Below are 23804 nucleotides of genomic sequence, written 5' to 3' on the forward strand. Positions count from 1 at the left end.
AAGAAACGTGTCTATTACTATGGAACGGTGTGAGTAATAGTTTAGTAAAATGTATACTCCATTAATTTAAAAGATGGAAAACTGAATAAAATAAAATTGTAAAGTGATAAAAGAAATGAGGTAATTCGGTCCGTCACCCCAATCCATGCGCCTATAAATTGCAGAGAGAGAAAGCACTCCCTCACTATTTCTGTCTCACTTCCCATCTCCAATTTACACCTCCTTCTCCTCAGTCCTGCAAAGCCTGAGCAGAAAAAACCTTGAGCAACTGAAATTCAAACTCCTTTTCACAATAAAACTCTCCCTCCCCGCTTAATTTCCTAAATGCCTTGTTCCAAACAGCAAGTGAATTGCGTTTTCCATCCCGGCGCCATCATCGTGGGCGCCGGCCCCTCCGGCCTGGCCGCGGCCGCCTGCCTCCACTCCAGCGGCGTCGCCGCCCTCCTCCTCGAGCGCGCCGACTGCCTGGCCTCCCTGTGGCAGCGCCGCACCTACGATCGCCTCAAGCTCCACCTCCCCCGCCAATTCTGCGAGCTCCCCCTCCTCAACTTCCCTAATTTTTTCCCCAAATATCCCTCCAAGCACCAATTCCTCTCCTACCTGGAGCACTACGCCCGCCATTTCTCGATCCAGCCCCGATTCAAGCAGCCCGTGCTCGACGCCCGCTTCGACGCCCTCACCGGCCTCTGGAGGGTCCAGACGCGCGACGTGCTCTACGTGTCGCGGTGGCTCGTCGTCGCGACGGGAGAGAATGCCGAGCCCGTGATTCCGGAGATTCACGGCCTGCGGAGCTTTCAAGGCCCGCTTCTGCACACCAGCGCCTATCGGTCGGGCTCTCAGTTTTCAAAACACAAAGTTCTCGTAATCGGCTGTGGAAACTCCGGCATGGAAGTTAGCTTGGACCTTTGCCGCCACCGCGCCTCTCCCTCCATCGTTGTCAGGAATTCTGTGAGTCATTTAATATTTACTTTTATTTTGTGATTATTTATTGACATTTTTTTTTAATCAAAATTAGGTTCATATTTTGCCGAGGGAAATGTGGGGAGTTTCGACGTTTTCGATGGCGATGGTGTTGCTCAAATGGCTGCCGTTGAAGCTGGTTGACAAGTTTCTTCTTGTCGTTGCCAATTTGACGCTCGGCGACACCACCAGATTAGGCCTCCGCCGCCCAAAAACTGGCCCCATTCAGCTCAAAAATGCCACCGGAAAATCGCCTGTGCTCGACGTAGGCGCCCTTTCCCTTATCAAATCCGGCAAAATTCAGGTACATATCTACATATATATGTGGACAATTGGGAAAAATGTCAATTTGTAATATAATCATTTTTTAAAGCCGCGGAATTGATCAAATTTGAATTCTACGACTTTTTTTGGGCAATGACTCCGTGTAATGCACACATTCTAATATTTCTTTCTCTCCTATATAGGTAGTGGAAGGAGTGAAGGAGATAACGAAAAACGGTGCAAAATTCTGTGATGGCCAAGAACGGGAATTCGACTCTATAATTCTTGCAACGGGGTACAAGAGCAATGTGCCGACTTGGCTAAAGGTAATGCTCCATTTGTCTCGATTTAAGTCATTGATTTAGCTGCCTATAAGTGATCAATTTCCATATTATAGCAAAAATGCAATTTTACTCAAACTAATGATTTTAGGCGGGAGACTAAAAGAGTATTAGCATTAATTATAGAATTTATTTTTGAATTATTAAATGATTAAGGGTTTATAGGGAATCACACATCGCTTTCGGCCTTACACATGCAGTGGGCTACAAAACGTTTTCTTACACTGCAACAGAAAAGGGCAAATCTGATGGCATTTGTTTGGATCATCCTTCCTACCAATGCTTGCAAAATATTTTTTTTGTTCACATTTTATGATGTGTTACTGTCATTAATTATTTACTCACATATATTCAATTTTGTAAGACTGGGGAATTTTTGCGTATAGGTCTCAACTACCGCTGTTTTCAAGAACCAGTCTCAGAAAAATTAAATGTCATTGTTATTTCTAGTAGTACTTGCTTCATTTTATATATTTATATACCCAAGAATGAAGAATTAGGTAGAAGTGAATTAAGAGAATTGATGTCGAAATTACAATTGATATTAATTTAATTCTTTTTGTGGGAAATAATGTAGGGTGAGGATTTCTTCACAAAAGAAGGAATGCCGAAGACACCTTTCCCTCATAGTTGGAAGGGAGAGAACGGATTGTATGCGGTCGGGTTCACAAGAAGGGGGCTTCTCGGAACATCATCGGATGCCGTCAAAATCGCTAAAGACATCGCCGATCAATGGAGGAAAATTAACAAGAGATATTTAGCCAAAGAAATTAAGTTAGGTAGTGAAATATTTGGGAAAATTAGGGAAAATGTCTAGAGTAGGGGTGTTTTTTAAGCTAGTTATTTTTTAATGCTTTTAGTTGTAAATGAATCAGTTTTGTTTTGGGGAAATTGTAAGAATGGCAATGTTTTAGATCGAATGTTTTTATTTTGAAAAAAAAGAAACTATGTATGATAGAAAAATGCAATAAAAAAAATACTAGTAATTGGGAAGATTGTGTAAAATGGTGGTGACGATTATAGCCTTTGCGTAAGAGAGGTAGTTGAGTTTATCTACATTGAACGCAATTTTACAGATTGCTACTTTAGGAATTCATGAAATCTTTTAACTCATTAGTTTTCAGTTATCAAGTAAGTAGTACTATTACACGCAAAAAAGTGAATCTAAGAAAATTGCTTTTTCCAAGTTAATGATTGCAACACGATTACATCACCATCCCCAAAAACTTTTTCAACTTTACCATCTCGTTTAATTTCCTTTTTGAAAAAATAATTGAGAAATTGTTACAAGCACATTTATTGTAGAACCTAGATATATGCATCTATCATGAAAAACGACCGTCTTCTTCATTGTTGAAACGCACCTTGGTAAGATTCAAGACTGATGATACGACCTTTTTGGCCCATAGATCTTGCTGGACCACACACTTCTACATTTCGCATTAATCTTATAGTTAGTTTCAATAAATAAATAAAAAGTGATTGGAATAAGACAATTGTATTCCAATATTTCCGTCCACGAAAAATATAACTTACTCCATTCATGGGTTCGCTCCCAAAAAAGTCTATTTTTACTAGTTTGATTCTTTCATAAGAAATTTTCATTTTTAGTTTTGGCAATTTCTTTTTTCCTTAAGATGGACCTCATTATCTACTAAAAATATTTTAATAATTTTTTATTTCTAATTTTAACATAATTTATTGATCTTGTACTGTGCTATTCCCAAATTCTCTATTTTACGAGGGACGAAGGGATAATATTTTTCTTGGCTATCCATAATAATATAGTTCTATTACGTTTTCTTTGTTGCTAACATATAATGAACATATTTCGGCGTTCAAGAAATTATTATTAATATTTAATAAAAATGTGTTCAACCTAAAATAATACTCCCTTTATCCCAAATATATTGAAGTAAAATTTCTTTTCCGACAAGTGATTTTATGAATTGTTATGTTTTTGCCCTTTCTCAAGTGAAATTCTTGCTACGCAATTTTATTTGATCGATTTAAATACTGAAGACTCATTGGACGACTAGTCTATTTATATATCACTCAACCTAAAATCACATTCGCGGCTTACAAGCTAAGTCAGTTCTTGGCTAAACCATGAGAACAACACATGATCGATGGAAAAAGGTGCTCAATTCAAATGTCTAAAAGAAGTCATTCGTTGATGTCGAATCTCGTGTTGTAGCTCAAAGTATTGCAAATTTACTTGGGTAATTACCTTGTCGGAAGAATTTGGAGTAAAAAAGATTGAGAAGGCAATTCCTATATGTTGTGAAAAACCAAGTTGTTGTGTACATTAACTCCAATCCAGATTTTTTACGAGTGAGCAAGAAAATAGAGGCTTGTAAAGTAGGATGATGATGAAGGGAATGGTATGGGAAGGGGGGTTGATTTAGGGGCATTGAATGTGAGGGAAATGAAAATAGAAATGGTGAAGGTGACACGCTTCCACATACTATTGCTCTGACATTTTTACTAACCTCAGATCATTGCACGAGGGAACCTCTCTAATCAACCACCATTTTTCCTTTTTTTCCTTTTAAAGAGAGATGAAAAAATTCAACAATAATTAATTCCACGCCCACTCCCTACTCTTGTATTTTTATTTTACCCATTTCATGCCACCTCTTTTCCTTTTACTTTTTTGAGATACCTATTATTTGTGCTCCAATTAATCCATTATCAATTTGTTTAATAGGGAAATAGTGGTTATTATATATATTTAGAGCACCTGATCCGACGTGATTCTGTATTTCCCTCTACTCTAGGTTGATGTCAAACTCCTTTTGCCTTTAACTGACATCTTTTTACCTCTACTACTACTCCTCATCACTTTTATCCTCATTTCCATTTCAAAATCCTAGTACACAAATCGTTGACTACTAGTGAACTAGCGGTGAAAATAGAAATTCTTCTATTTTGGACGTGTTTTAGATATGGACCTCGTAATTCAATGCACTATTTTTTTGTCTTTTTTTTTAGCGTTATTCACTTTCTTTCTTTTTTTTTCTTTATCAATTCTTCTCTCTTGTTTTAGCAAATGTGCATTAAAACGCATGTTATTTTAAAAGTTTCTATTTTTCAAGACAAAGATAGGAGTAACTATTTGAGGTGTAAACTCATTTTTTACTTTATTTAATAGTGCTAACTTAATACTCCATCACCTGTCTATATGTCTACATTAACTGAAAGAGAAATCATTCTATATAAGATTTTGATTTTGACTGGATAATTAATTGACAGGAGTAATTATTCTGAATTTTTTTCAGACCCCCATCTTACTAAATAAATTGTCAGGTTGAGTCCAGCTTACGTATTACTGTCAACATAAATAAACGAGTTAAACGTCTGATGTTAATGAAAAATAAATTATAGTATGAATCATTTGTATTTGCCCAATAACAATTTTCCGCTAAAAACACACTTAAATCGAGTTAAATTTGGAGGATGGACAAAACCATCTTACCTTATTTTGGGTTCAATTAATTAGATACTCCGTATAAAATAGAATTAAAAACTATAGTATAAGAGTCATTTTCTAATATCAAATTTTAAAACAATTGGAAAAAAAAAAAACATTTTTAATGTCTATATATAATATATAAGTATGTATAGACTTGAGATCACCCAATCTTCCAAAAAAGATATAAATACATACTCCTAAATAAAATTTCATTCGAAAATAACTTAATAAAAAAAAAGGAATTGTTCTCTTTAAATTCATGAAATGTAAGTATATACGATGTAGAGATTGGGGATGCGATGAATGATGCTTACTAATCAAGAAACACAGTAGTTGCCTAGTTGGGTATTGTCATGCATGCCATTTTGCCATGCATGCATTTCTCAGACGACAAATCCCAATTGTATCTCAATGTCTTCTCTCTTTCATTTCAATCCCCAAATTTGATTCTTCATTTAGGGTTTCTCACCTCCTTCTTCTCCTTCTATCCATGTCCTTACACTTTTGTCTTGCTTGTTGACTTGTTGTACACAAGAGAACTGTTTACCTAATTCGTTACAATTAATTTGTAACTACGTCTGTGGATGATATCATGTCAAGTGTTTTCACTATGATTTTCGAATACAAAATACTTAGACTGTCAAGTCAATAATACCCTTACGGTCAATTTGCTATGGTAGATAACTTAAATGACCTAAAATGTGTGTTTTTATTATTTTATTTTTATCTTATCTATCTTTTATATCAAACGACCCCCTTAATTCATTTGAATCCTCTGTGCTTACTACCCAAATATAAACCTAGACTACTAAGTGCCGCGTGTTTTGTCATTATTAAGTGCGCAGCCCGGGGTCCCTTTTGGCGTTTTCTGACTGCGGCAATGGCCTATAGACGGGAACGTCGACTACCCACCGCGTGTTTTGGGTAGGGCCCACAGGAATCCAGCTAGGTGGTTGAAGGGAAAATTGGAATTCCTTTTGTTGTTATGCATGAATGGTTGGTTTGGGTCCACATTTTGGTGACCTGTTGAAGTTCAGTGGTATGTAGCTTTAGCAACTGCAAATTGTTGACTGCCTCACAAAGGAGGGATGTGTGCTTGTTTTGTATCTATGTATATGCGTAACTAATAGTAGTACCTTTGCTGCCTTTTACTAGAGAGACAACTCCTAGGATATATATAGTCACCTCCTTTTCAAATAATATCTCATTTTATTACTCCATTTTACTCTATAATACATATCTGAGATTTTGGAATATTTGATTTCAATTGGAAGATGCTATAGACGGTGGGTGCACCTATGTATGATGTATCCTTCATTAATTTTCAGTGATGGACATATAAAATATCTGTCACAACGGCCATATTTTCTTGATTTTCTCTGAATATAGCTTTAAAACGATTTGGTAGACTGATCAGGCTTTTTCACAATATATTTTGCAAAATTTAAACAATTTAAAGATCTTGCAAGGTCTTAAATATAAATAAAATCAATTGGTTTGGTCGGGTCCAATTTGTGCCCATTAATATCTAGCTAGTAGGTACATCCTAATATTATCTGTCACTCGTGAAATAGGTTCGTGTTTCCTTGGGATTGATACGTTACGTTTCTATCATTATACTCCGCAATACTCTATACGTTCTCCATTAATTGTTCACTTTTGTCATTTTCGTCCGTCCTCCATTAATTTTTCATTTTAACTTTTTACCTTAAATAGTAAGTAGGTCTCACATTCCACTAACCTATTCTACTCACATTTTATTATAAAACTAGTATACAAAAGTGAGACTCATATTTCACTAATTTTTTAACTCACTTTCATTTACATTTCTTAAAACCCATACCGAAACCAAAGGGAACAATTATTGAGGGATGGAGGGAGTACTATCTATTATTGCATAATAGATGCAATTTGTGGAGTAATAGAAAATATTTGTGGGATTCTTAATTTCCTCACCTTTCAGAAAGTTAGAGCTAAAATTAGAATTGGCAATTCTATTTCCAACTACCAATCTAACTTGCTCCATAGCATCCAAAAACAATATAAGATGTATGGATCATTCGTTTTATATGTTATACTCCATCCGTCCCAATAAATATGAAACATTTAGTTTTTGGCATTAGATTTTATGTAGTGTTGTTTTGTGAGTTAATGAAGATATAGTAAAGTAAGAGATAAGAAAAAGTAGAGAGAGTATTGTTTCCATTTTAGGAAACGTTTTATTTCTAGTGGGATAATCCAAAAAGGAAAATGTTTTATTTTTAATGGGACAGAGATATAAGGTACCTAGATTTTAAATAATACTCCCTCCGTCTTATTTACATTATTCTCTATCTTACTTTATCATTTGTCCACTTTAGCTATTTACAATCATTTTTACAAAACAAGTGCAAAAAAGTGAACATGACTCTTATTCGTGGACGGAGGAAGTATAAGATGTCAAATTTTTATCAATAAGGGAAAATTAGAGTATCGTTTGCTTGTGATGGGCAGAGAGAAAATTATTAAGCTGAATTGTGCACATTGCATACCAAAAAAGAAATTTATATTATCCATATAATTGGGCCCATGCCTTAAGTGGGCCGGACCAAATGTTCAGAAGGTAGATCATGTTTTATTCACTTTTACTTTAATCTGACTATTTTTTTTAAAAATAAGTATCTTACTATGAAATAGTAGTGACTCAAAGCAGGGTCAAAAGAAGTTGATTATGAAAGTAGAGAAAAGAAATGGAATAACTCAAAGCAGACGAAGGAAAAGTTGAGAAGATCAGTATTTATATTGCGGCGTTAATTTCTGAAGAGATAAAAGTGACATGATTAAACAAGTAATATTAAAGGGTTACAACAGTTGACATATGGAATGCGAATCATTCGTTATTTGAATTAAATTAACAAAACCTACTTTATATACACATCATATAATATAGACAAAGAAAACTTATACACTAACAAACACGAAATTCGCACACGACTTGATAACCAATTTGATATGTGAATCATTCTCCATGAAAATGGCTTCCCTAAACAATAACTTGAAATATCTCTGAGCTTGATCAGTACATGTCTTCAAGTCCTATAATCTAATTCTCTTCTCTTATTTATAGAGTATTGAAATGTCAGACTCGTCTTAATTAATTGGATAAGCCCAATCCTACTAAAACAAATCTGCCCTTTTTATTTATTGCTTATGTTCATTAATTCATTTAATTTGCTGGTAACATGGATGCCTCGTTATGTAACGGGGGGTAGTCAGGGACGAAACCGGGGTACGCGTTGCGAGCGTTCCCTCCCTGCATCGTACCCCGTAGCCAATGAGAAGAGGACGTGAAGCCCACTTGCCCACTGGGAGTGGACTACTTCTTTATCCTACCGTTTTAATTTGTTAAAACAAAAACTAACATTCAATTTATTTTAACCTACTATTCCAAATATATCTATCCATTATCCAGCGAATTCATACTCATTTTTAAAAAATTTCTATCATCCAAATTCCAATACCTTCTATAATCACCTATAAGTATCCCACTCATTGCCTTGATTAAATTGAGTCACCAAATGCTTAGGGGCAGTCGTGTTTTAAGTGTGTGAAATTCGAAATTATATTTAGGGCAACTTTTGGCCTAGCTAAATGCTAGGGGGGAATATTTAGAACTCCAAATATATTTTTCCCCCAAAGTCTTAATAACTGAACCGACAAACAAAATCCAGGAAGAACATGAAATTCAGAATAAGATATGATGCTAATAACAATATCTTGATGGCCCATTCTTATATATCTTGAAACATATATAATCTCGGAATCCAACAGGTTTGGACTTTGTTTGTTGTGGGTGGAGCCTTAGTTCGGGTTGCCATTCGACACTCTGATCTTCCTACGCCGCGTTGGACTGCTGTTTTACAAAAGTATCTTTTGGACTTGTGATTTGGGTATATTCATTCTCATGCATGTCCGCACTCAGTGGCGTATAGAAGTGGGAACAAGGGGGTGCAACTGTACCCCCAAAATTCATTCTATTAATATTACATCTAATAAGAATTTACATATAACCTTGGTGCTTCAGTGGTAAGCCGCTGAAAATGTCTTCCCACTGCTCCGAGTTCGATTCCCTGCTGGTGCAATCTGTTCAATGTTACTCTCCTTTTCTCTCTTTTTTCTTTTTATTACTATGTTTGAATACTTTTTTAGTCCTATAATCACATTTTCATTTTTGTTATGCATTGTCCTTTTCATTTTTTTTAATTATGTTTATGTTTGAATGTTTTTTTTTAATTTCTGTACTAACATTTTCAAGCACTCCTACCAACATTTTCGTTTTTATAATGTAGTACTCCAGTAATTAATTTATTTAGTTAGGTAAAAATTTGCATTAATTAATATTTTATTTTATAGACATTAGGACTGTTTACTGTAATTTAATCATTTTGATTTTCCCTATTATGTTTGTTATTTTATTTATTTTAATTGCTGTATTTACTCTATTTTTTTCATTTTATTGCTTTAATTTTTTAATTATGAAATTCTTATTTTTAACATTTTAGGTAATAATCCCTCTGTCCCATTTTAGGAGTCTCATTTGAGTTTGACACACATTTTAGAAGATGTAAAGAAAAATTGATAAAAAATGATAGTGGAATGTGAGTCTCATTTTTATATATTAACTTTATTATAAAATGTGAGTGAAATAAGGTTGATGGAATGTGAGACCTATTATCATTTATGGAATATTCTAACTGAAACTCCTAATGTGAGACGAACTAAAATGGTAAATCGGGACTCCTAAAGTGAGACGTAGGAAATATTGTTAGTACAACTTGTACTTCATATAAAAAAGTTCTTACTATTTAAATTATTTTTACAAATAATATTATTTTATTTATATCATAATTATTTGTCGTACAATTCGTACCCCAAATCAAAATCTCTGGATACGCCACTGTCCGCACTGAAAACATGATTTTCTTCAATAATCATTTTAAGTGTGTATTGAAGAAAATATTCTCTTTGTACTACAATATATTGGTCTATTTATTTGATCATCTTCCAACTCTATCTTTTTGTAGTGCGCATAGGATTTCATGCATTTTTAGCCACTTCATATTTTGTGCCAAAACAATTTAATGGGGTGTTGGTTAGGATGACTGAATCGTGCTATTTGAGTCGTTATTGAGTCAATTAAATAATTAATGACTAAAATCTTTAAGATTTAACTTGATTTTGACTTGTTAATGAAATTCTCAATTTGAACAAGAACATGACTTACTATCCCGAACAAGACATGGATCCGATTTAATATGGACTGACTCGACGCGATAACGGCTCAAACATAATTTACGTGATTAAACCTAATTTTTTAGACGATAAAAACATAATTTAATACTCCGTATAAGACAATTAAGATAATGCTAAAATTGTTGGGTTAGATAGTAAATAAACGAAAATACAAAGCCCAGAGATGAGAGCCTGGTCCAAAAGCAAATGACATTCTTACCCCGCAGGGTTACTTTCGTCTTTTCAAGCATCGTCTCCCTACAAGAATGCCCAAACCCGAAATTTGACTGAAAGGTACTTGTGAGTAAATTCCATTCCCAGAGGCATTATGATATCTGCTACACCCCTCATTCAATCCCACCAACAAAGCCCTTCATAAATACAAAACAGAATTTCTTTTTAGTTTCTGCAAAACCAACTCCTCCTACCTCTACTACTGCTTTCTGGAATTTTATTTCCCCCCACAAAAATAGCGAGGTATAAATAAAGGTCAAAAAGGGTGGGAGCCATACGAAAAAGGAGGAAGAGGGTTCTTGTTCTTTTTCAATATTATGTTATGTAGCGTTGTAGGTAATAATCCCCTTTTAAGAGATAATCATATTCGCGGATGTTTGCGTGTGTGTTACAGTTCTAATTTGGCTCAATTGAACTTACTGTTTACTTGTTCAAGATTTCGTTATTGCTGTGTGGTGGTTAGGTTGTATAGAACTGAGTTTCAACACACCGCAACAACGAAATTGAAGGAAAAGATTGAATTTTTATTTGATTTTGGGTTTTTTTTCGAATTGGGGTTTGATACAATAAATGTGTTTCCGATGGTGAAGGGGTGAGAGATTGAAGGAGAGGTTGTTTCTTGGGGATCTGGCATTTGTATCCTGCTCTAGTGGGCTGCAAAAATGTCTCAAACCAACTGGGAAGCTGACAAAATGTGAGTTTTTTCCCTCACTTTTCACTGCTTTTTGCCTCAAAGCTGTTCTTTATTTGGTAGTGTTGATTCCTACTTCATAGTATTTTTATTGCTGTTTTTGTGTTAGATTTTTCGATTTTCAGGTTGTTTTCCTAGGTCAGTTGATTTTAGCCAATTTTTTTGTTGTTAAAAGTATGTATTCTAGTATTGTTTTTGGATGAGGACAGCATGAATTTGGATACCCTCAGTAATAAGAGTTTTAGTTTGTGCTATAAACTGAAGGTCATGTTTAGCATTCTGTCCTCAGATACCGTCTATGTGGTTTGCCCTCTTTCTTGAATAAGTGCTTATTCTTATTGAGTTCTGACCTCTGTTCTTAGTCACAAACTCATAGTTAATGTATATCGTCCCGTTCTCTAAAGTTAATGTATGGTTTGAACAACAAGGGACAAAGGTGCACAATTTGAAGTTGTTTCTTGACTCTGGTTGTTTTCAGGTTGGATGTATATATCCACGATTATTTAGTGAAAAGAGATTTGAAGGTTACCGCGCAGGCTTTCCAAACTGAAGGAAAAGTATCATCAGATCCTGTTGGTCTGTACACAGCATACCTAATTTAGCTAGTTTCTGTTTTATGTTGAAAGTTCTAATCATTTATATTTGCTTGCTTCAGCTATCGATGCTCCTGGTGGTTTTCTCTTCGAATGGTGGTCTGTCTTTTGGGATATTTTTATTGCCAGGACAAATGAGAAGCATTCCGAAGTTGCTGCATCTTATATTGAGGTTAGCTACAAACTTGATATGACCTTATTAGAAGGGTAGGTATACAATATGATATTATTGTTTTCAGTCTGTTGGTTTTCTTGCATCATTCTTGTTCAACTCCGCCACCTATTTATTATTCTAGACTTTTTACTAAGTTGGTGCTTGATATGTATTATTGCACTAACTCTTGTGGTCGAAATCTTATGAGTTTATTTTTTTCCGAGAAAATCAGACTCAGTCGATGAAGGCAAGGGAGCAACAACAGCAGCAGCAGCCGCAGTCACAACACCAACACCAACAACAGCAGCAAATGCAGATGCAGCAGCTTTTATTGCAGAGGCAAGCTCAACAGCAACAGCAGCAGCAACAACATCAGCAACAGCAACATCAACAGCAGCAACATCAGCAGCATCAGCAACATCAACAACAACAGCAACAACAGCAGCAGCAACAACAACATCAGCAGCAGCAGCAGCAGCAACAGCAACAGCAACAGCAACGACGTGAAGGTGGCCACCTTCTGAATGGTTCAGCTAATGGGATTGTTGGGAATGAATCTCTCATGAGGCAAAATACTGGTACTGCAAATGCTTTGGCAACAAAGATGTACGAAGAGAAATTAAAGCTCCCTGTTCAGAGGGATTCCTTGGATGATGCAGCCTTAAAGGTACAAGAATTTATTGGGCTCAGGAATAAACCATGATTCCAAAGTCAGTTCCTAACAGTGTGATATTTACTTTCAGCAAAGATTCGCAGATAATGTAGGCCAGCTTTTGGATCCTAACCATGCTTCAATCTTGAAGTCAGCTGCAGCAGCTGGCCAGCCATCTGGGTATGATATATATGATATTTATTGGTATCTTACTTTGTTTTCTCTTGTTTGTTCTCGAAATGCTACTATGTAATTATCTGGAGGTACATGTGCTTTCATGATGTGACTTATTTATGCTTTCTGACTTTATGTTTTAGGCAAATGCTGCACGGTTCTAGTGGTGGGGTATCTCCTCAAGTTCAAGCACGAAGCCAACAATTTCCGGGGTCTACACCAGTCAGTATACTCGTTGCATCCTTGTTTAGAAAATAATTCATATCTTATTTATGTCTTACATATATATACACATCAGGAAATCAAAACTGAAATCAATCCTATTCTCAATCCAAGAGGTGCTGGCCCTGAAGGATCGTTGATTGGAATGCCTGGTATGCTCTTATTGTCCATCCTGCTTGCAAGTAATATTTGTTCATGAGGAACTATTGTTGTATTGTGGTGAAGAAATATTGGGAATTTCTATTAGTGAACTCATTCAAAGATGCTAAAAGTAAAATACTGGAGCACAAGCAGAGTCCTACATGGCGGCTCAATTTGTGCCTTTGTTGTTCTTGTATATGTTAAATTAATACCATTCTGCATGTTTTAGGGTCAAATCAAGGTGGTAACAATTTGACGCTGAAAGGATGGCCTTTAACCGTAAGTACATTATTGTTTTAACACATTGTTAAACATTCCATTGTGCTCCTTGTTAAACAAATTATGTTATACTGAATATCTATCCTTCTCTTCTAATGTTCTATTTGTTCCTTGACAGGGTCTCGATCAGCTTCGTTCTGGTCTTCTCCAGCAGCCAAAGTCATTTATGCCGGGTCCTCAACCCTTTCATCAACTACAGATGCTAACACCTCAGCACCAGCAGCAGCTTATGCTGGCACAGCAGAGTCTGACTTCCCCATCTGCCAATGATGTTGAGAGCAGAAGGCTGAGGATGCTTCTGAATAACCGAAGTCTATCTATGGGGAAAGATGGGGTCTCTAATTCAGTCGGGGATGTAATTCCTAATATTGGATCCCCAATGCAAGCTGGTGGCCCGGGATTGTCTCGTGCAGACCCAGAGATTTTGATGAAGGTATCTTTTGCTCCTTTCTAGTTGTTTCTTACATTAATTAAAGTGGATAAGTCCTGCAACCGGTTTCCTTGATTAGTTATGACGTTTTTACTTGATTTGTTGTATAGATGAAGATTGCACAAATGCAACAACAGCAACAACAGCAGCAGCAAAGCAATAACCCAACGCTACAGCAGCAACATCCACAGCATAGTCTCTCGGGTCAGCAGCCTCAGAGTTCTAATCACAATCTCCAGCAAGACAAAATTATGGGTGCTGGCAGTGTTACGGGTGATGCTAGCATGTCTAATTCCTTCAGAGGAAATGATCAGGTTTATCATTATATACATATTACTCAAAAATTTCTTATAGATTAGATGATACCATTCCTTGCTTTATAAACTTTGAGTTCGAATAATTTTAGTAACAAAATAGTAGTTTCTTCTGTATCTATCTAGGATCTTTCGATAGCCTGAATGTAGAGTTTAAAAAATGCATATCATGTGTGTTGCTTTAGTTAAATAAACTGAAATTCTGAGTTGATTCCTAATATGGTTTCATGCATTCATTTCAAGGCTTCTAAAAACCAGACAGGAAGAAAACGAAAGCAACCCGTATCTTCTGGCCCTGCTAATAGCTCAGGAACTGCAAACACAGCTGGTCCTTCTCCCAGTTCAGCTCCATCGACGCCCTCAACACATACACCAGGGGATGTCATGTCTATGCCTAATATGCCACACAGTGGTAGTTCTTCGAAGCCTCTGATGATGTTTGGATCTGATAACACGGGCACCCTTACGTCACCATCTAACCAGCTGGTGGGAACGGTAGCCCGTATCTTACCTTTTGTGAATAGAGTCTGTCCATTCCTTAAGCTTCTCGTTTACTTGTGTGACAGTGGGACGATAAAGATCTTGCACAAGCTGACATGGATCGGTTCGTCGATGATGTTGAAGACAATGTAGAGTCTTTTTTATCCCATGATGATGCCGACCCCCGAGATGCAGTTGGCCGTATGGATGTTGTTAGCAAAGGTAAGGAAGATTAAGGTTTCAATTGCATTTTCTATAAAGAATCTCCTTAAGGAATAAAGATTGGGAGATATTCTTCCCTTACGATATCGATATTAATGTGTTCAGGGTTTACATTTGCCGAGCTCAATTCCGTTCGTGCTAGTTCAAATAAAGTCGTGTGTTGCCACTTCTCATCAGACGGGAAGTTACTCGCCAGTGGTGGTCATGATAAAAAGGTATTCGACGTACATAACACAATTAATAAAATTGGTTGGTTGTTTCCGCAATGCAGTTATCATTGTTTCTGTCATTCACTGTGATAACAAAATTACAATAATTTATGCAGGCTGTTTTATGGTTCACTGACTCTTTGAAGCCTAAAACCACACTTGAGGAGCACACGTCGCTTATAACGGATGTCCGTTTCAGCCCTAGCATGGCTCGCCTTGCCACATCATCATTTGACAAGACTGTCCGAGTTTGGGATGTGGAAAATGTTAGTTGATGAATACACCCTCTGTGGAATTGCAACTGCTATTCTCCTTTTAATAATCAAGACTTCTGTAATGCTAATTTTCATATTGCAGCCTTCTTATTCTCTTCGGACCTTCACCGGGCATTCTTCTGGCGTGATGTCGTTGGACTTCCACCCCAACAAAGAAGATCTCATATGTTCCTGCGATGGTGATGGCGAAATAAGATACTGGAGCATAAACAATGGTAGCTGCGCAAGAGTTTTCAAGGTATCATATCTCGGTCTTCACTTTACAGTCATGTCGTTTATCAATGCAACAAAATCTCTTGACCTTCCTTGCCCTGGTTGGATTAGGGTGGAACTTCCCAAGTGAGATTCCAACCCCGACTTGGACGGTATCTTGCAGCGGCTGCTGAAAATGTCGTGTCAATACTGGATGCGGAGACACAGGCATGCCGGCATTCCTTAAAGGTACACCTATCATTCCCTCACCCTAGATTCGGATCAGTAGCTCGTGTCAGACAATTTCTTGCATATATGTTATATCCTCCTTCGTTGTAACCTTTGATGTGGTGTGGTGTGGTGTGGTATAGGGCCACACGAAACCTATCCATTCCGTCAACTGGGATCCTTCGGGAGAACTCCTGGCATCCGTGAGCGAGGATTCTGTTAGGGTGTGGACGATGAGATCCGGGAGCGAAGGGGAGTGTGTGCACGAGCTTAGCTGCAACGGAAACAAGTTCCACTCTTGTGTTTTCCACCCTACTTACTCCTCGTTGCTAGTCATCGGTTGCTATCAGGTAACTAACTAACTAACTAACTAACCCGACTTTCTTGAAAAAAGGTCGCGTAATTATGAGTTGTATCGCTGCGTGATGCAACAGTCTCTAGAGCTGTGGAACATGACGGAGAACAAGACGATGACCCTCTCCGCGCACGACGGGCTGATAGCGTCGCTGGCTGTGTCCACGGTGGCGGGCGTTGTTGCATCCGCCAGCCACGACAAGATCGTAAAGCTGTGGAAATGAAGGTGTCTCAGAATTACGTAGCTGTTTAACCGCAATCGAATTTTTGTCAGATTTTGTAATTTTATTTTCTTGATAGGTTTTTATGGTGAAACAGAGTTGGTAGGTTTAGAAACTAACTGTTAATCTGTTATGTTGCTTCTGCTACTCAGTAACCTGACTCAATTCAATTACTACTTGAGAGTGCATCAAATTTATCTTAATTATACTGGATTTTCTCTATTACTACCTGTATTTATTTAAAATGCTTTACATCTCATGCACAATACAGGAAAAAAGAAAATAACAGAATTTAATAACCAATTGGGGAAATATAAGTAATTAGAGTGTGATGAGTACCTTGAAAAGCGTGAAGGAGAAATATCCAATTGAAACAGAGTGATAACTTGATGAAGAGAACGATTACAGATGATTATAAATGGGAAATTGTTAAGAGTATTCCTCTTAACGTAGGTCGGAACAGAATTTGTAAGAGTCCCGGGAGGCGAAATCCCGTCGACCACTTAGGGTTTTTTTCGTAGCAGAAAGAAAAGAGGAGAGAAGTAGGCGTAATTCTTGTCTAACTTTATTGATGAATTCAGCGCCTATTTATATTCTAAGGACCCTAGGGTTGGTTCGACTTTACGGCCCGGAAAAGAACCAACAAAGAAAACCCGGAACGGAGCTTATAAAAGGCTCGACCTAATTGTTTGAAAAAATAATAATAAAAGTAACTACGGCAAAATAAATCTAGCAAAAAATAACAAAATAATTCTATACTAGTTCACGTCCTATTTGGAGACAAAGTCACCAAATCGAACAGGCGGTCTCGTTCTCCTCCTCGGCTTCCCCTGCTTGATCTTCTCCCTTGGCGACGGTCTCCCCCGCTCCACCGTCTCGCAGTCCACCTCCTCCGGCACTATCTCTTCCCGCTGGACCGACGGCCTACTTGTATCGACTCCCCCCCGGTTAGCCACATCCTTGTCCTCAAGGATCAAATCCGGAAAACGCCGCCGCACCATCTCGAGTGGTTCCCACGTCGGTACAACACCCCCATCATCCTCCCACTGAATCAACGCTTCCTCCACAGCCACACCATCCCGCCACACCGTGCGGCCGTCCACCCATTTCAATGGCCTTGCAACTGGTCTACCCCGCGCAAACAGAGGCGGCAAGGCCACCACTTCCGGCGACACTCCCTGCACAAACAGGCGAAGCAAGCTGACATGAAAAACATTGTGTACCCGGCTACCTTCCGGTAAAAGAAGACGATACGCCACTTGTCCAATCCGCTCTAGGACCTCAAACGGTCCAAAAAATCTGCGCGCGAGCTTCGCAGACAGAGGCTTGGCGACAGAGTATTGCCTATACTGCTGTAATTTCAGCAGGACCATGTCTCCTACCTCGAACTCCACATGCCTACGATGCTTGTTTGCCGAGGCACGCATCCGTTGCTGCGCCCTCTCCAAATTCGCGCGCAAGGCGACGATGAGCTCACCCCGCTGCCGAATCAAAGACGCCACATCTGAAGGGGTAGCTCTCGATGGCTCTGCCGCCACCAACGGAGGTGGGTCACGCCCATACAGGGCCTTGAACGGCGATGTCCCGAGGCCCTCGTGGAAAAAACAGTTCAACGACAACTCAGCCCAAGGCAAAAAGTTGACCCACTTATTTGGCTTATCCGCAACAAAAGCCCTCAAGTATTGCTCCAGCCCCCTATTCCGTACCTCCGTCTGACCGTCAGATTGCGGGTGATATGCCGTAGTAAAGTGCAACTTCGTACCACTTAAACGTAACATTTCCTCCCACACATCGTTCAAAAAGACCGAGTCCCTATCTGAGACCAATGTCTTGGGAAACCCATGATGCTTAACCACCGTTTCAATGAAAAGATTTGCCACCCTTAAGGCATTGAAATGAGGCGGTAGCGGAGCAAAATGTGCATACTTGGTCAGCCTATCAACCACTACCATGATCGTAGTAAAACCCCGGGATTGGGGAAGACTCGTCACAAAGTCCATTGACACATCCTCCTAGACACGCGAAGGGATAGACAGCGACTGCAGCAATCCTGCAGGTTTCTGCGTTGAATACTTCGTTGTCTGACACTCCACGCACGTCTCAACAAACTTCTTAACCTCCCGCCGCATATTACGCCAAAAAAATTGTGCCGCTAACCGCCGAAAAGTCCGTTCCACGCCTGGATGCCCCGCCTGAGGGGTTGAATGATGTTCATGTAGCAGCGGCAACTTAACAGCGGATAATTCACCCACATATATTCGGCGCCCCCGGTACAGCAGACCCCCTACAAAGGACAAGTTCGACTCCGCTTTACCCTCCGCAATTAGTGATCGCATGGCCAACCACTCCTCGAGTGTATCAGTCTCCGCTCGTAGTTGCTCCAAAAGGTCGGGCACTGGATGTGCAACAAGCGCCCGGAGCGATGATTCCGTGATTTCACGATCGCTTGGGTCCGCGTCCGGCGCCATATCCCGTCGTGACAAGGCATCCGCCACTCTATTCGAAGCCCTCGTCTTATACTCGATACGAAACTTATAACCCATCAGCTTTCTAGCATAGAATTGTTGATCCGGGGTTTGGATAATCTCCTGCAATAGCTCTTTCAAACTCTTCTACTCGCTCCGAATCACGAATTCGCGGCCCAACAAGTATTGGCGCCATTTCTGCACAGCCTCAACTATCGCGTACAACTCCTTGTGATATGTCGACGACACACGACGGCGAGGGCCCAATTTTCGGCTAAAATAGGCCAGGGGATGGCCGTCTTGAAGGAGCACAGCTCCTACCCCAAAATCCGAAGCATCCGTCTCTATAACAAAAACTTTCGAAAAATCTGGCAAGCGGAACCTCCGGCGCCGTAGTCATTGCAGCCTTCAGCGCCCGAAAACTGTCCTCTGCAGCGACAGACCAAGTAAAAGCCTCCTTTTTGAGGAGCTCAGTCAGCGGCCCCGCAATTGTAGCGTAGTTCGCCACAAATCTCCGATAATATCCTGTGAGGCCTAAAAATCCGCGTAACTGTTTGACGGATTTTGGTATGGGCCACGCTATCATAGCCTCAATTTTCGCAGGATCGGCTTTCAACTGCCCCTTGGAAACTATATGTCCCAAATATTCCACCGTCATGCTGCAAAAAATACACTTAGACAACTTCACAAAAAAGAAATTAGCCTTCAAAATAGTGAGGACCTCGTGCAAGTGGCGAACATGCGACTCCAAGGTGGGGCTGTAGACCAAAATGTCGTCAAAAAAGACGATAACGAAGAGCCGCAATAACGGTCGGAAGATGGTGTTCATGGCCGATTGAAACGTGGAAGGGGCATTTGTCAAGCCAAAGGGCATGACCAAGAACTCAAAATGGCCATCGTGAGTCCGAAAAGCAGTTTTGAAAATGTCAGCCGCGTGCATCCGAATCTGATGGTACCCGGAGCGTAAATCCAACTTTGTGAAAAAACGGGCAGCCCCTAATTCGTCAAATAATTCCTCCGAAGTCGGGATAGGAAAGTGATCCGGTACCGTGGCAGTATTCAGGGCCCTGTAGTCAATGCAGAATCGAAAGGACCCGTCTTTTTTTCGGATGAGCAATACTGGTGAGGAGAATGAGCTTTGGTTAGGCCTGATAACCCCCGTGGCTAACATCTCCTTAATCTGCTTCTCGATTTCGTTCTTCTGGAAGTAGGGATATCTGTACGGTCGCACATTGACCGGCTTGGCATTCGGCACCAAATGAATGCGATGATCAAAGGGGCGAGGCGGCGGCACACCCGTCGGGGTGCGAAAAACAACCTCATGTGAACGCAACACTGCCAATATCATTGGGTCCAGATCATCAGAAAACTGAGGCGGTTCAGCCGTGGAACACAGATCCTCCTCACTGGCAAACAAGACCACCTCAAATAACTCCGCCGCCCCTGACAGAGTCAACAATCCCGCAACCGTCTTGAGGGAGGCCGACTGAGCTACCGGGGAGGCTACCTTCAAGCGAATCGGGACCCCATTTCGCACGAACTCCAACGTTCCATCAACAAAATCACTCGTCACCCGCCTCAGCGACTTCAACCATGCCAATCCGAGTATCACATCCGGTCCATGAACAGGGAGTATATGTAAGTCAATCAAAAATATCTGCGATTGAATCACCACACGGGTCTGTAGGCTAGCGTACGAGCAAACCAAAGAATCGCCGTTGCCCACATAAACTCGGAATGGTTTAACTGCAGTTAGAGGGAGAGACAGTTTCTGTGCCACACGAGGATGAAAAAAATCATGTGAACTACCCGTATCCACCAAAATTACCACCGGATCAGCGCCAATCGATCCCCGAAACTCCATGGCATCCGGTCGTTGCCGCCCTTCCATCGCATAAATGTGCGAGAGATCAGCCGTGATTACCTCCGGTTCTTGCTGCTCATGGGACGCATCTATCTCCTCCAACTCCTCACAATGCTCTGCACCCATATACGCCAAAAGCGGCCGTTTGCAAGCATGCCCCTGTACCCATTTTTCCTCACAATAAACACACAGCCCGCGGCGTGTGCGATCAGCTCGCTGAGCCGCCGTCAAGTGGATCACTGGCAGATTTGAATAATCGGGACCTCTGGCGTAAACCGGTCTGGTGGCTGCCTGTGGTTGGGGTTTGCTGATGGGGCGTCGTCATGAGAGACCCCTTTTGTTCCCTGGAAGGCCAGCTTCGACGCTGGGGCCCCGGTTGTGTTATAGTCTTCTCGACGCTATTATCAAATTCAATGGCGAGTGCCATCGCCGCCGCTACAGAACGCGGGTGGTTGTGCTTGACTTGGCTTCGAACCGGCTGTTGAAGACCAGCAATGTAGATGGGCAGAAAAGTCGATTATGGGATATTGGGTATTCGATTCCGCATTGATTCAAAAGTGGCGTTGTAGTCTGCAAGGAGCCCTGTCTGCACCAGTTTAGCGATTAACCCCAAATAATCTTCAAAACTTTGCGGGTCGAAACGTCGCCGCACATCCTCCAAGAAATCGTTCCATAGTACCACCGGGTTGCTGGCACGGTAATTGAATACCCATTCAGCCGCCTGCTGCTCGAAAAGCATCACTGCATAATGAAGGCGATATGCTTCGGGCATCATCAGGTGATCAAAATAATATTGAACCCGAGCAATCCAATTTACAGCGTCTGTGCCGTTGAATCGTGGAGGTTTCATCTTGACATCCCTCGGTTGCTCCCACTAGCGTTGACCCCCCTGATTATGCCACATCGGGTTGTCCCACGAAGTCGGTGCACGTCCCAATGGTAACCCCATCCCCTGCGTAAGTCCAGGAGGTTCCCACGTTGTCGACCGACCTGAATTAGCTTGTGATCCTAAACCAAAACTTCCCAATATACTAGGCATCGAAGAAGGCATCGCAGCTGACCCGATTGTGTGATTTCCCGCGGCCATCGCAGATCCTGACCCTGGGCGTTCCCACGACGAACGGTGATGAGTCGGAATGCTCATAACCACCGATTGTGTAGGGATTGAAACTTGTCCCGTTTTCGGCATAGCATCTGTAAACCAATGTGACGGAAGACCATAGCTCTGACTCGATTCCGACCTCGGCGGAACCAACCGGCGATCAAAGTCATCCATACGCGTCTCGAACCGTGCTAAGGATGCCAATATGTGCTCGAACATTGTCGTCACAGGGTTGGACTCCTGATCACCCGCTCCGCGAGAGAGACCCGCCGTGATCGGCGTCGCTGTGGTCCGAACCATCGTGAATCCAGTCGTTCGTCCGACCTCCGAAGTAATTGCGTCCATGAGTTCAGTGAAAGCACCAATTTGTTAAGAGTATTCCTCTTAACGTAGGTCGGAACAGAATTTGTAAGAGTCCCGGGAGGCGAAATCTCGTCGACCACTTAGGTTTTTTTTTTCGTAGCAGAAAGAAAAGAGGAGAGAAGTAGGCGTAATTCTTGTCTAACTTTATTGATGAATTCAGCGCCTATTTATATTCTAAGGACCCTAGGGTTGGTTCGACTTTACGGCCTGGGAAAGAACCAACAAAGAAAATCCGGAACAGAGCTTATAAAAGGCTCGACCCAATTGTTTGAAAAAATAATAATAAAAGTAACTACGGCAAAATAAATCTAGCCAAAAATAACAAAATAATTCTATACTAGTTCACGTCCTATTTGGAGACAAAGTCACCAAATCGAACAGGCGGTCTCGTTCTCCTCCTCGGCTTCCCCTGCTTGATCTTCTCCCTTGGCGACGGTCTCCCCCGCTCCACCGTCTCGCAGTCCACCTCCTCCGGCACTATCTCTTCCCGCTGGACCGACGGCCTACTTGTATCAGAAATACTTGTATCTTCCAAGATCCAAAATCAAACACAACATATTTAATAATTGAGGATTAAAATGAACAAGTCAATAATAAGAATCTATAACTATATAAAAGCCAAGTCCCCAAAAAAGTTGTTTTTCCCGCCCATTTTCATGAAACATTGATAAGTACTCCCTCCGTCACATTTGGAATCACTTATTGTTATGGCTCGGGTTTTAAGAAAGAGTTGAAATGTGTAATAAATGAAGTGAGATGGTAGAGTTGGTTGAAGGTAGGTCCTTTTTTACTTTTGATTTTTGTTTTGGTTTATTTTAATGTAGATAATGGCATTTTGATATAATTTTGATGAAGAATGGGGTAAAATTGTATGACCAAATATGGAAAATTCTAAAAGTGACTCTTAAACTGGGACGGACTTTTATGACAAAAAGTGACTCTTAATCTGGGACGGAGGGAGTATATTATAAAATTGGATTAGCATATACTCTCTCCGTCCACATTAGGAGTAACAGTTTGACCGGACACGAGTTTTAAGAAATGTAAAGAAAAGTTGGTTGAAAAAGTTAGTGGAATGTGGGACCCACTTTTTTATATTGGTTTTATAATAAAATGTGAGTGAAATGAGTTAGTAGAATGTGAGACATATTTACCATTTATGGTAAAAATGAAGTGTTACTCTTAATTAGGGACGGACCAAAATGGAAATTAGTAACTCTTATTCGGGGATGGAGGGAGTAATATACAATATTAATATATGATTGATTTGATATAGATAATAAATGGTGTCAATTAGTCAAATCGCACTCCTTAGAGCATCTCCAAGGGAAGAGGTAAATAGAGAGGTAAAGTTATATAACTACCATATTTACCTTTTTTTCATGAAAAATCATTCTCCAAGGAGAGAGGTATTTGGGAAGATATTATACATTTTCCTATTTTAAAGAGGTATCTTTACCTCTCCATCAATGGAGATGTAAAATTTTATAACTACCACATTTGCCTTCTTTTCATGAAAAATCATTTTCCAAGGGAGAAGGTATAATTGAAAGGTTGAAAAAAAAGTTATACAAAGTTATACATTCAATTTTATTCAAAGGTTAAATAAAGTAAGAGAGAGGGAAAAAAGTAAA

At 40.0% G+C, this 23804-nt stretch overlaps 2 protein-coding genes and 1 pseudogene across 2 annotated transcripts; 2 read left to right on the top strand and 1 right to left on the bottom strand.

Moving 5' to 3' along the window:
- The first annotated feature begins 207 nt into the window (after window positions 1–207).
- On the top strand, window positions 208–2492 carry LOC125216262 (putative indole-3-pyruvate monooxygenase YUCCA4). Its single transcript, XM_048117929.2, has 4 exons — window positions 208–948; window positions 1016–1264; window positions 1428–1550; window positions 2143–2492. Exons 1-4 carry the CDS (start codon window positions 325–327, stop codon window positions 2380–2382), a joined length of 1236 nt encoding a protein of 411 aa, XP_047973886.1. The 5' UTR covers window positions 208–324; the 3' UTR covers window positions 2383–2492.
- Window positions 2493–10600: 8108 nt separating this feature from the next.
- Window positions 10601–16598, top strand: LOC125214240 (transcriptional corepressor LEUNIG-like). The gene is made up of 19 exons (XM_048115176.2): window positions 10601–10881; window positions 11136–11239; window positions 11715–11812; window positions 11892–12001; window positions 12216–12650; window positions 12727–12815; window positions 12953–13031; window positions 13108–13183; window positions 13402–13451; window positions 13570–13884; window positions 13992–14195; window positions 14439–14681; window positions 14762–14897; window positions 15003–15112; window positions 15223–15372; window positions 15464–15619; window positions 15706–15822; window positions 15945–16151; window positions 16236–16598. The coding sequence occupies exons 2-19, from the start codon at window positions 11208–11210 to the stop codon at window positions 16377–16379; spliced, it is 2751 nt and encodes a 916-aa protein (XP_047971133.1). The 5' UTR covers window positions 10601–10881; window positions 11136–11207; the 3' UTR covers window positions 16380–16598.
- A 2517-nt stretch (window positions 16599–19115) lies between these two features.
- On the bottom strand, window positions 19116–21555 carry LOC125193165 (uncharacterized; annotated as a pseudogene).
- Between the last annotated feature and the right edge of the window lie 2249 nt (window positions 21556–23804).

This window comes from Salvia hispanica, chromosome 3, assembly GCF_029641045.1.
Source record: "Salvia hispanica isolate PSC_SH4W2 chromosome 3, Shi_PSC_v1, whole genome shotgun sequence".
Lineage (NCBI taxonomy): Eukaryota > Viridiplantae > Streptophyta > Magnoliopsida > Lamiales > Lamiaceae > Salvia > Salvia hispanica.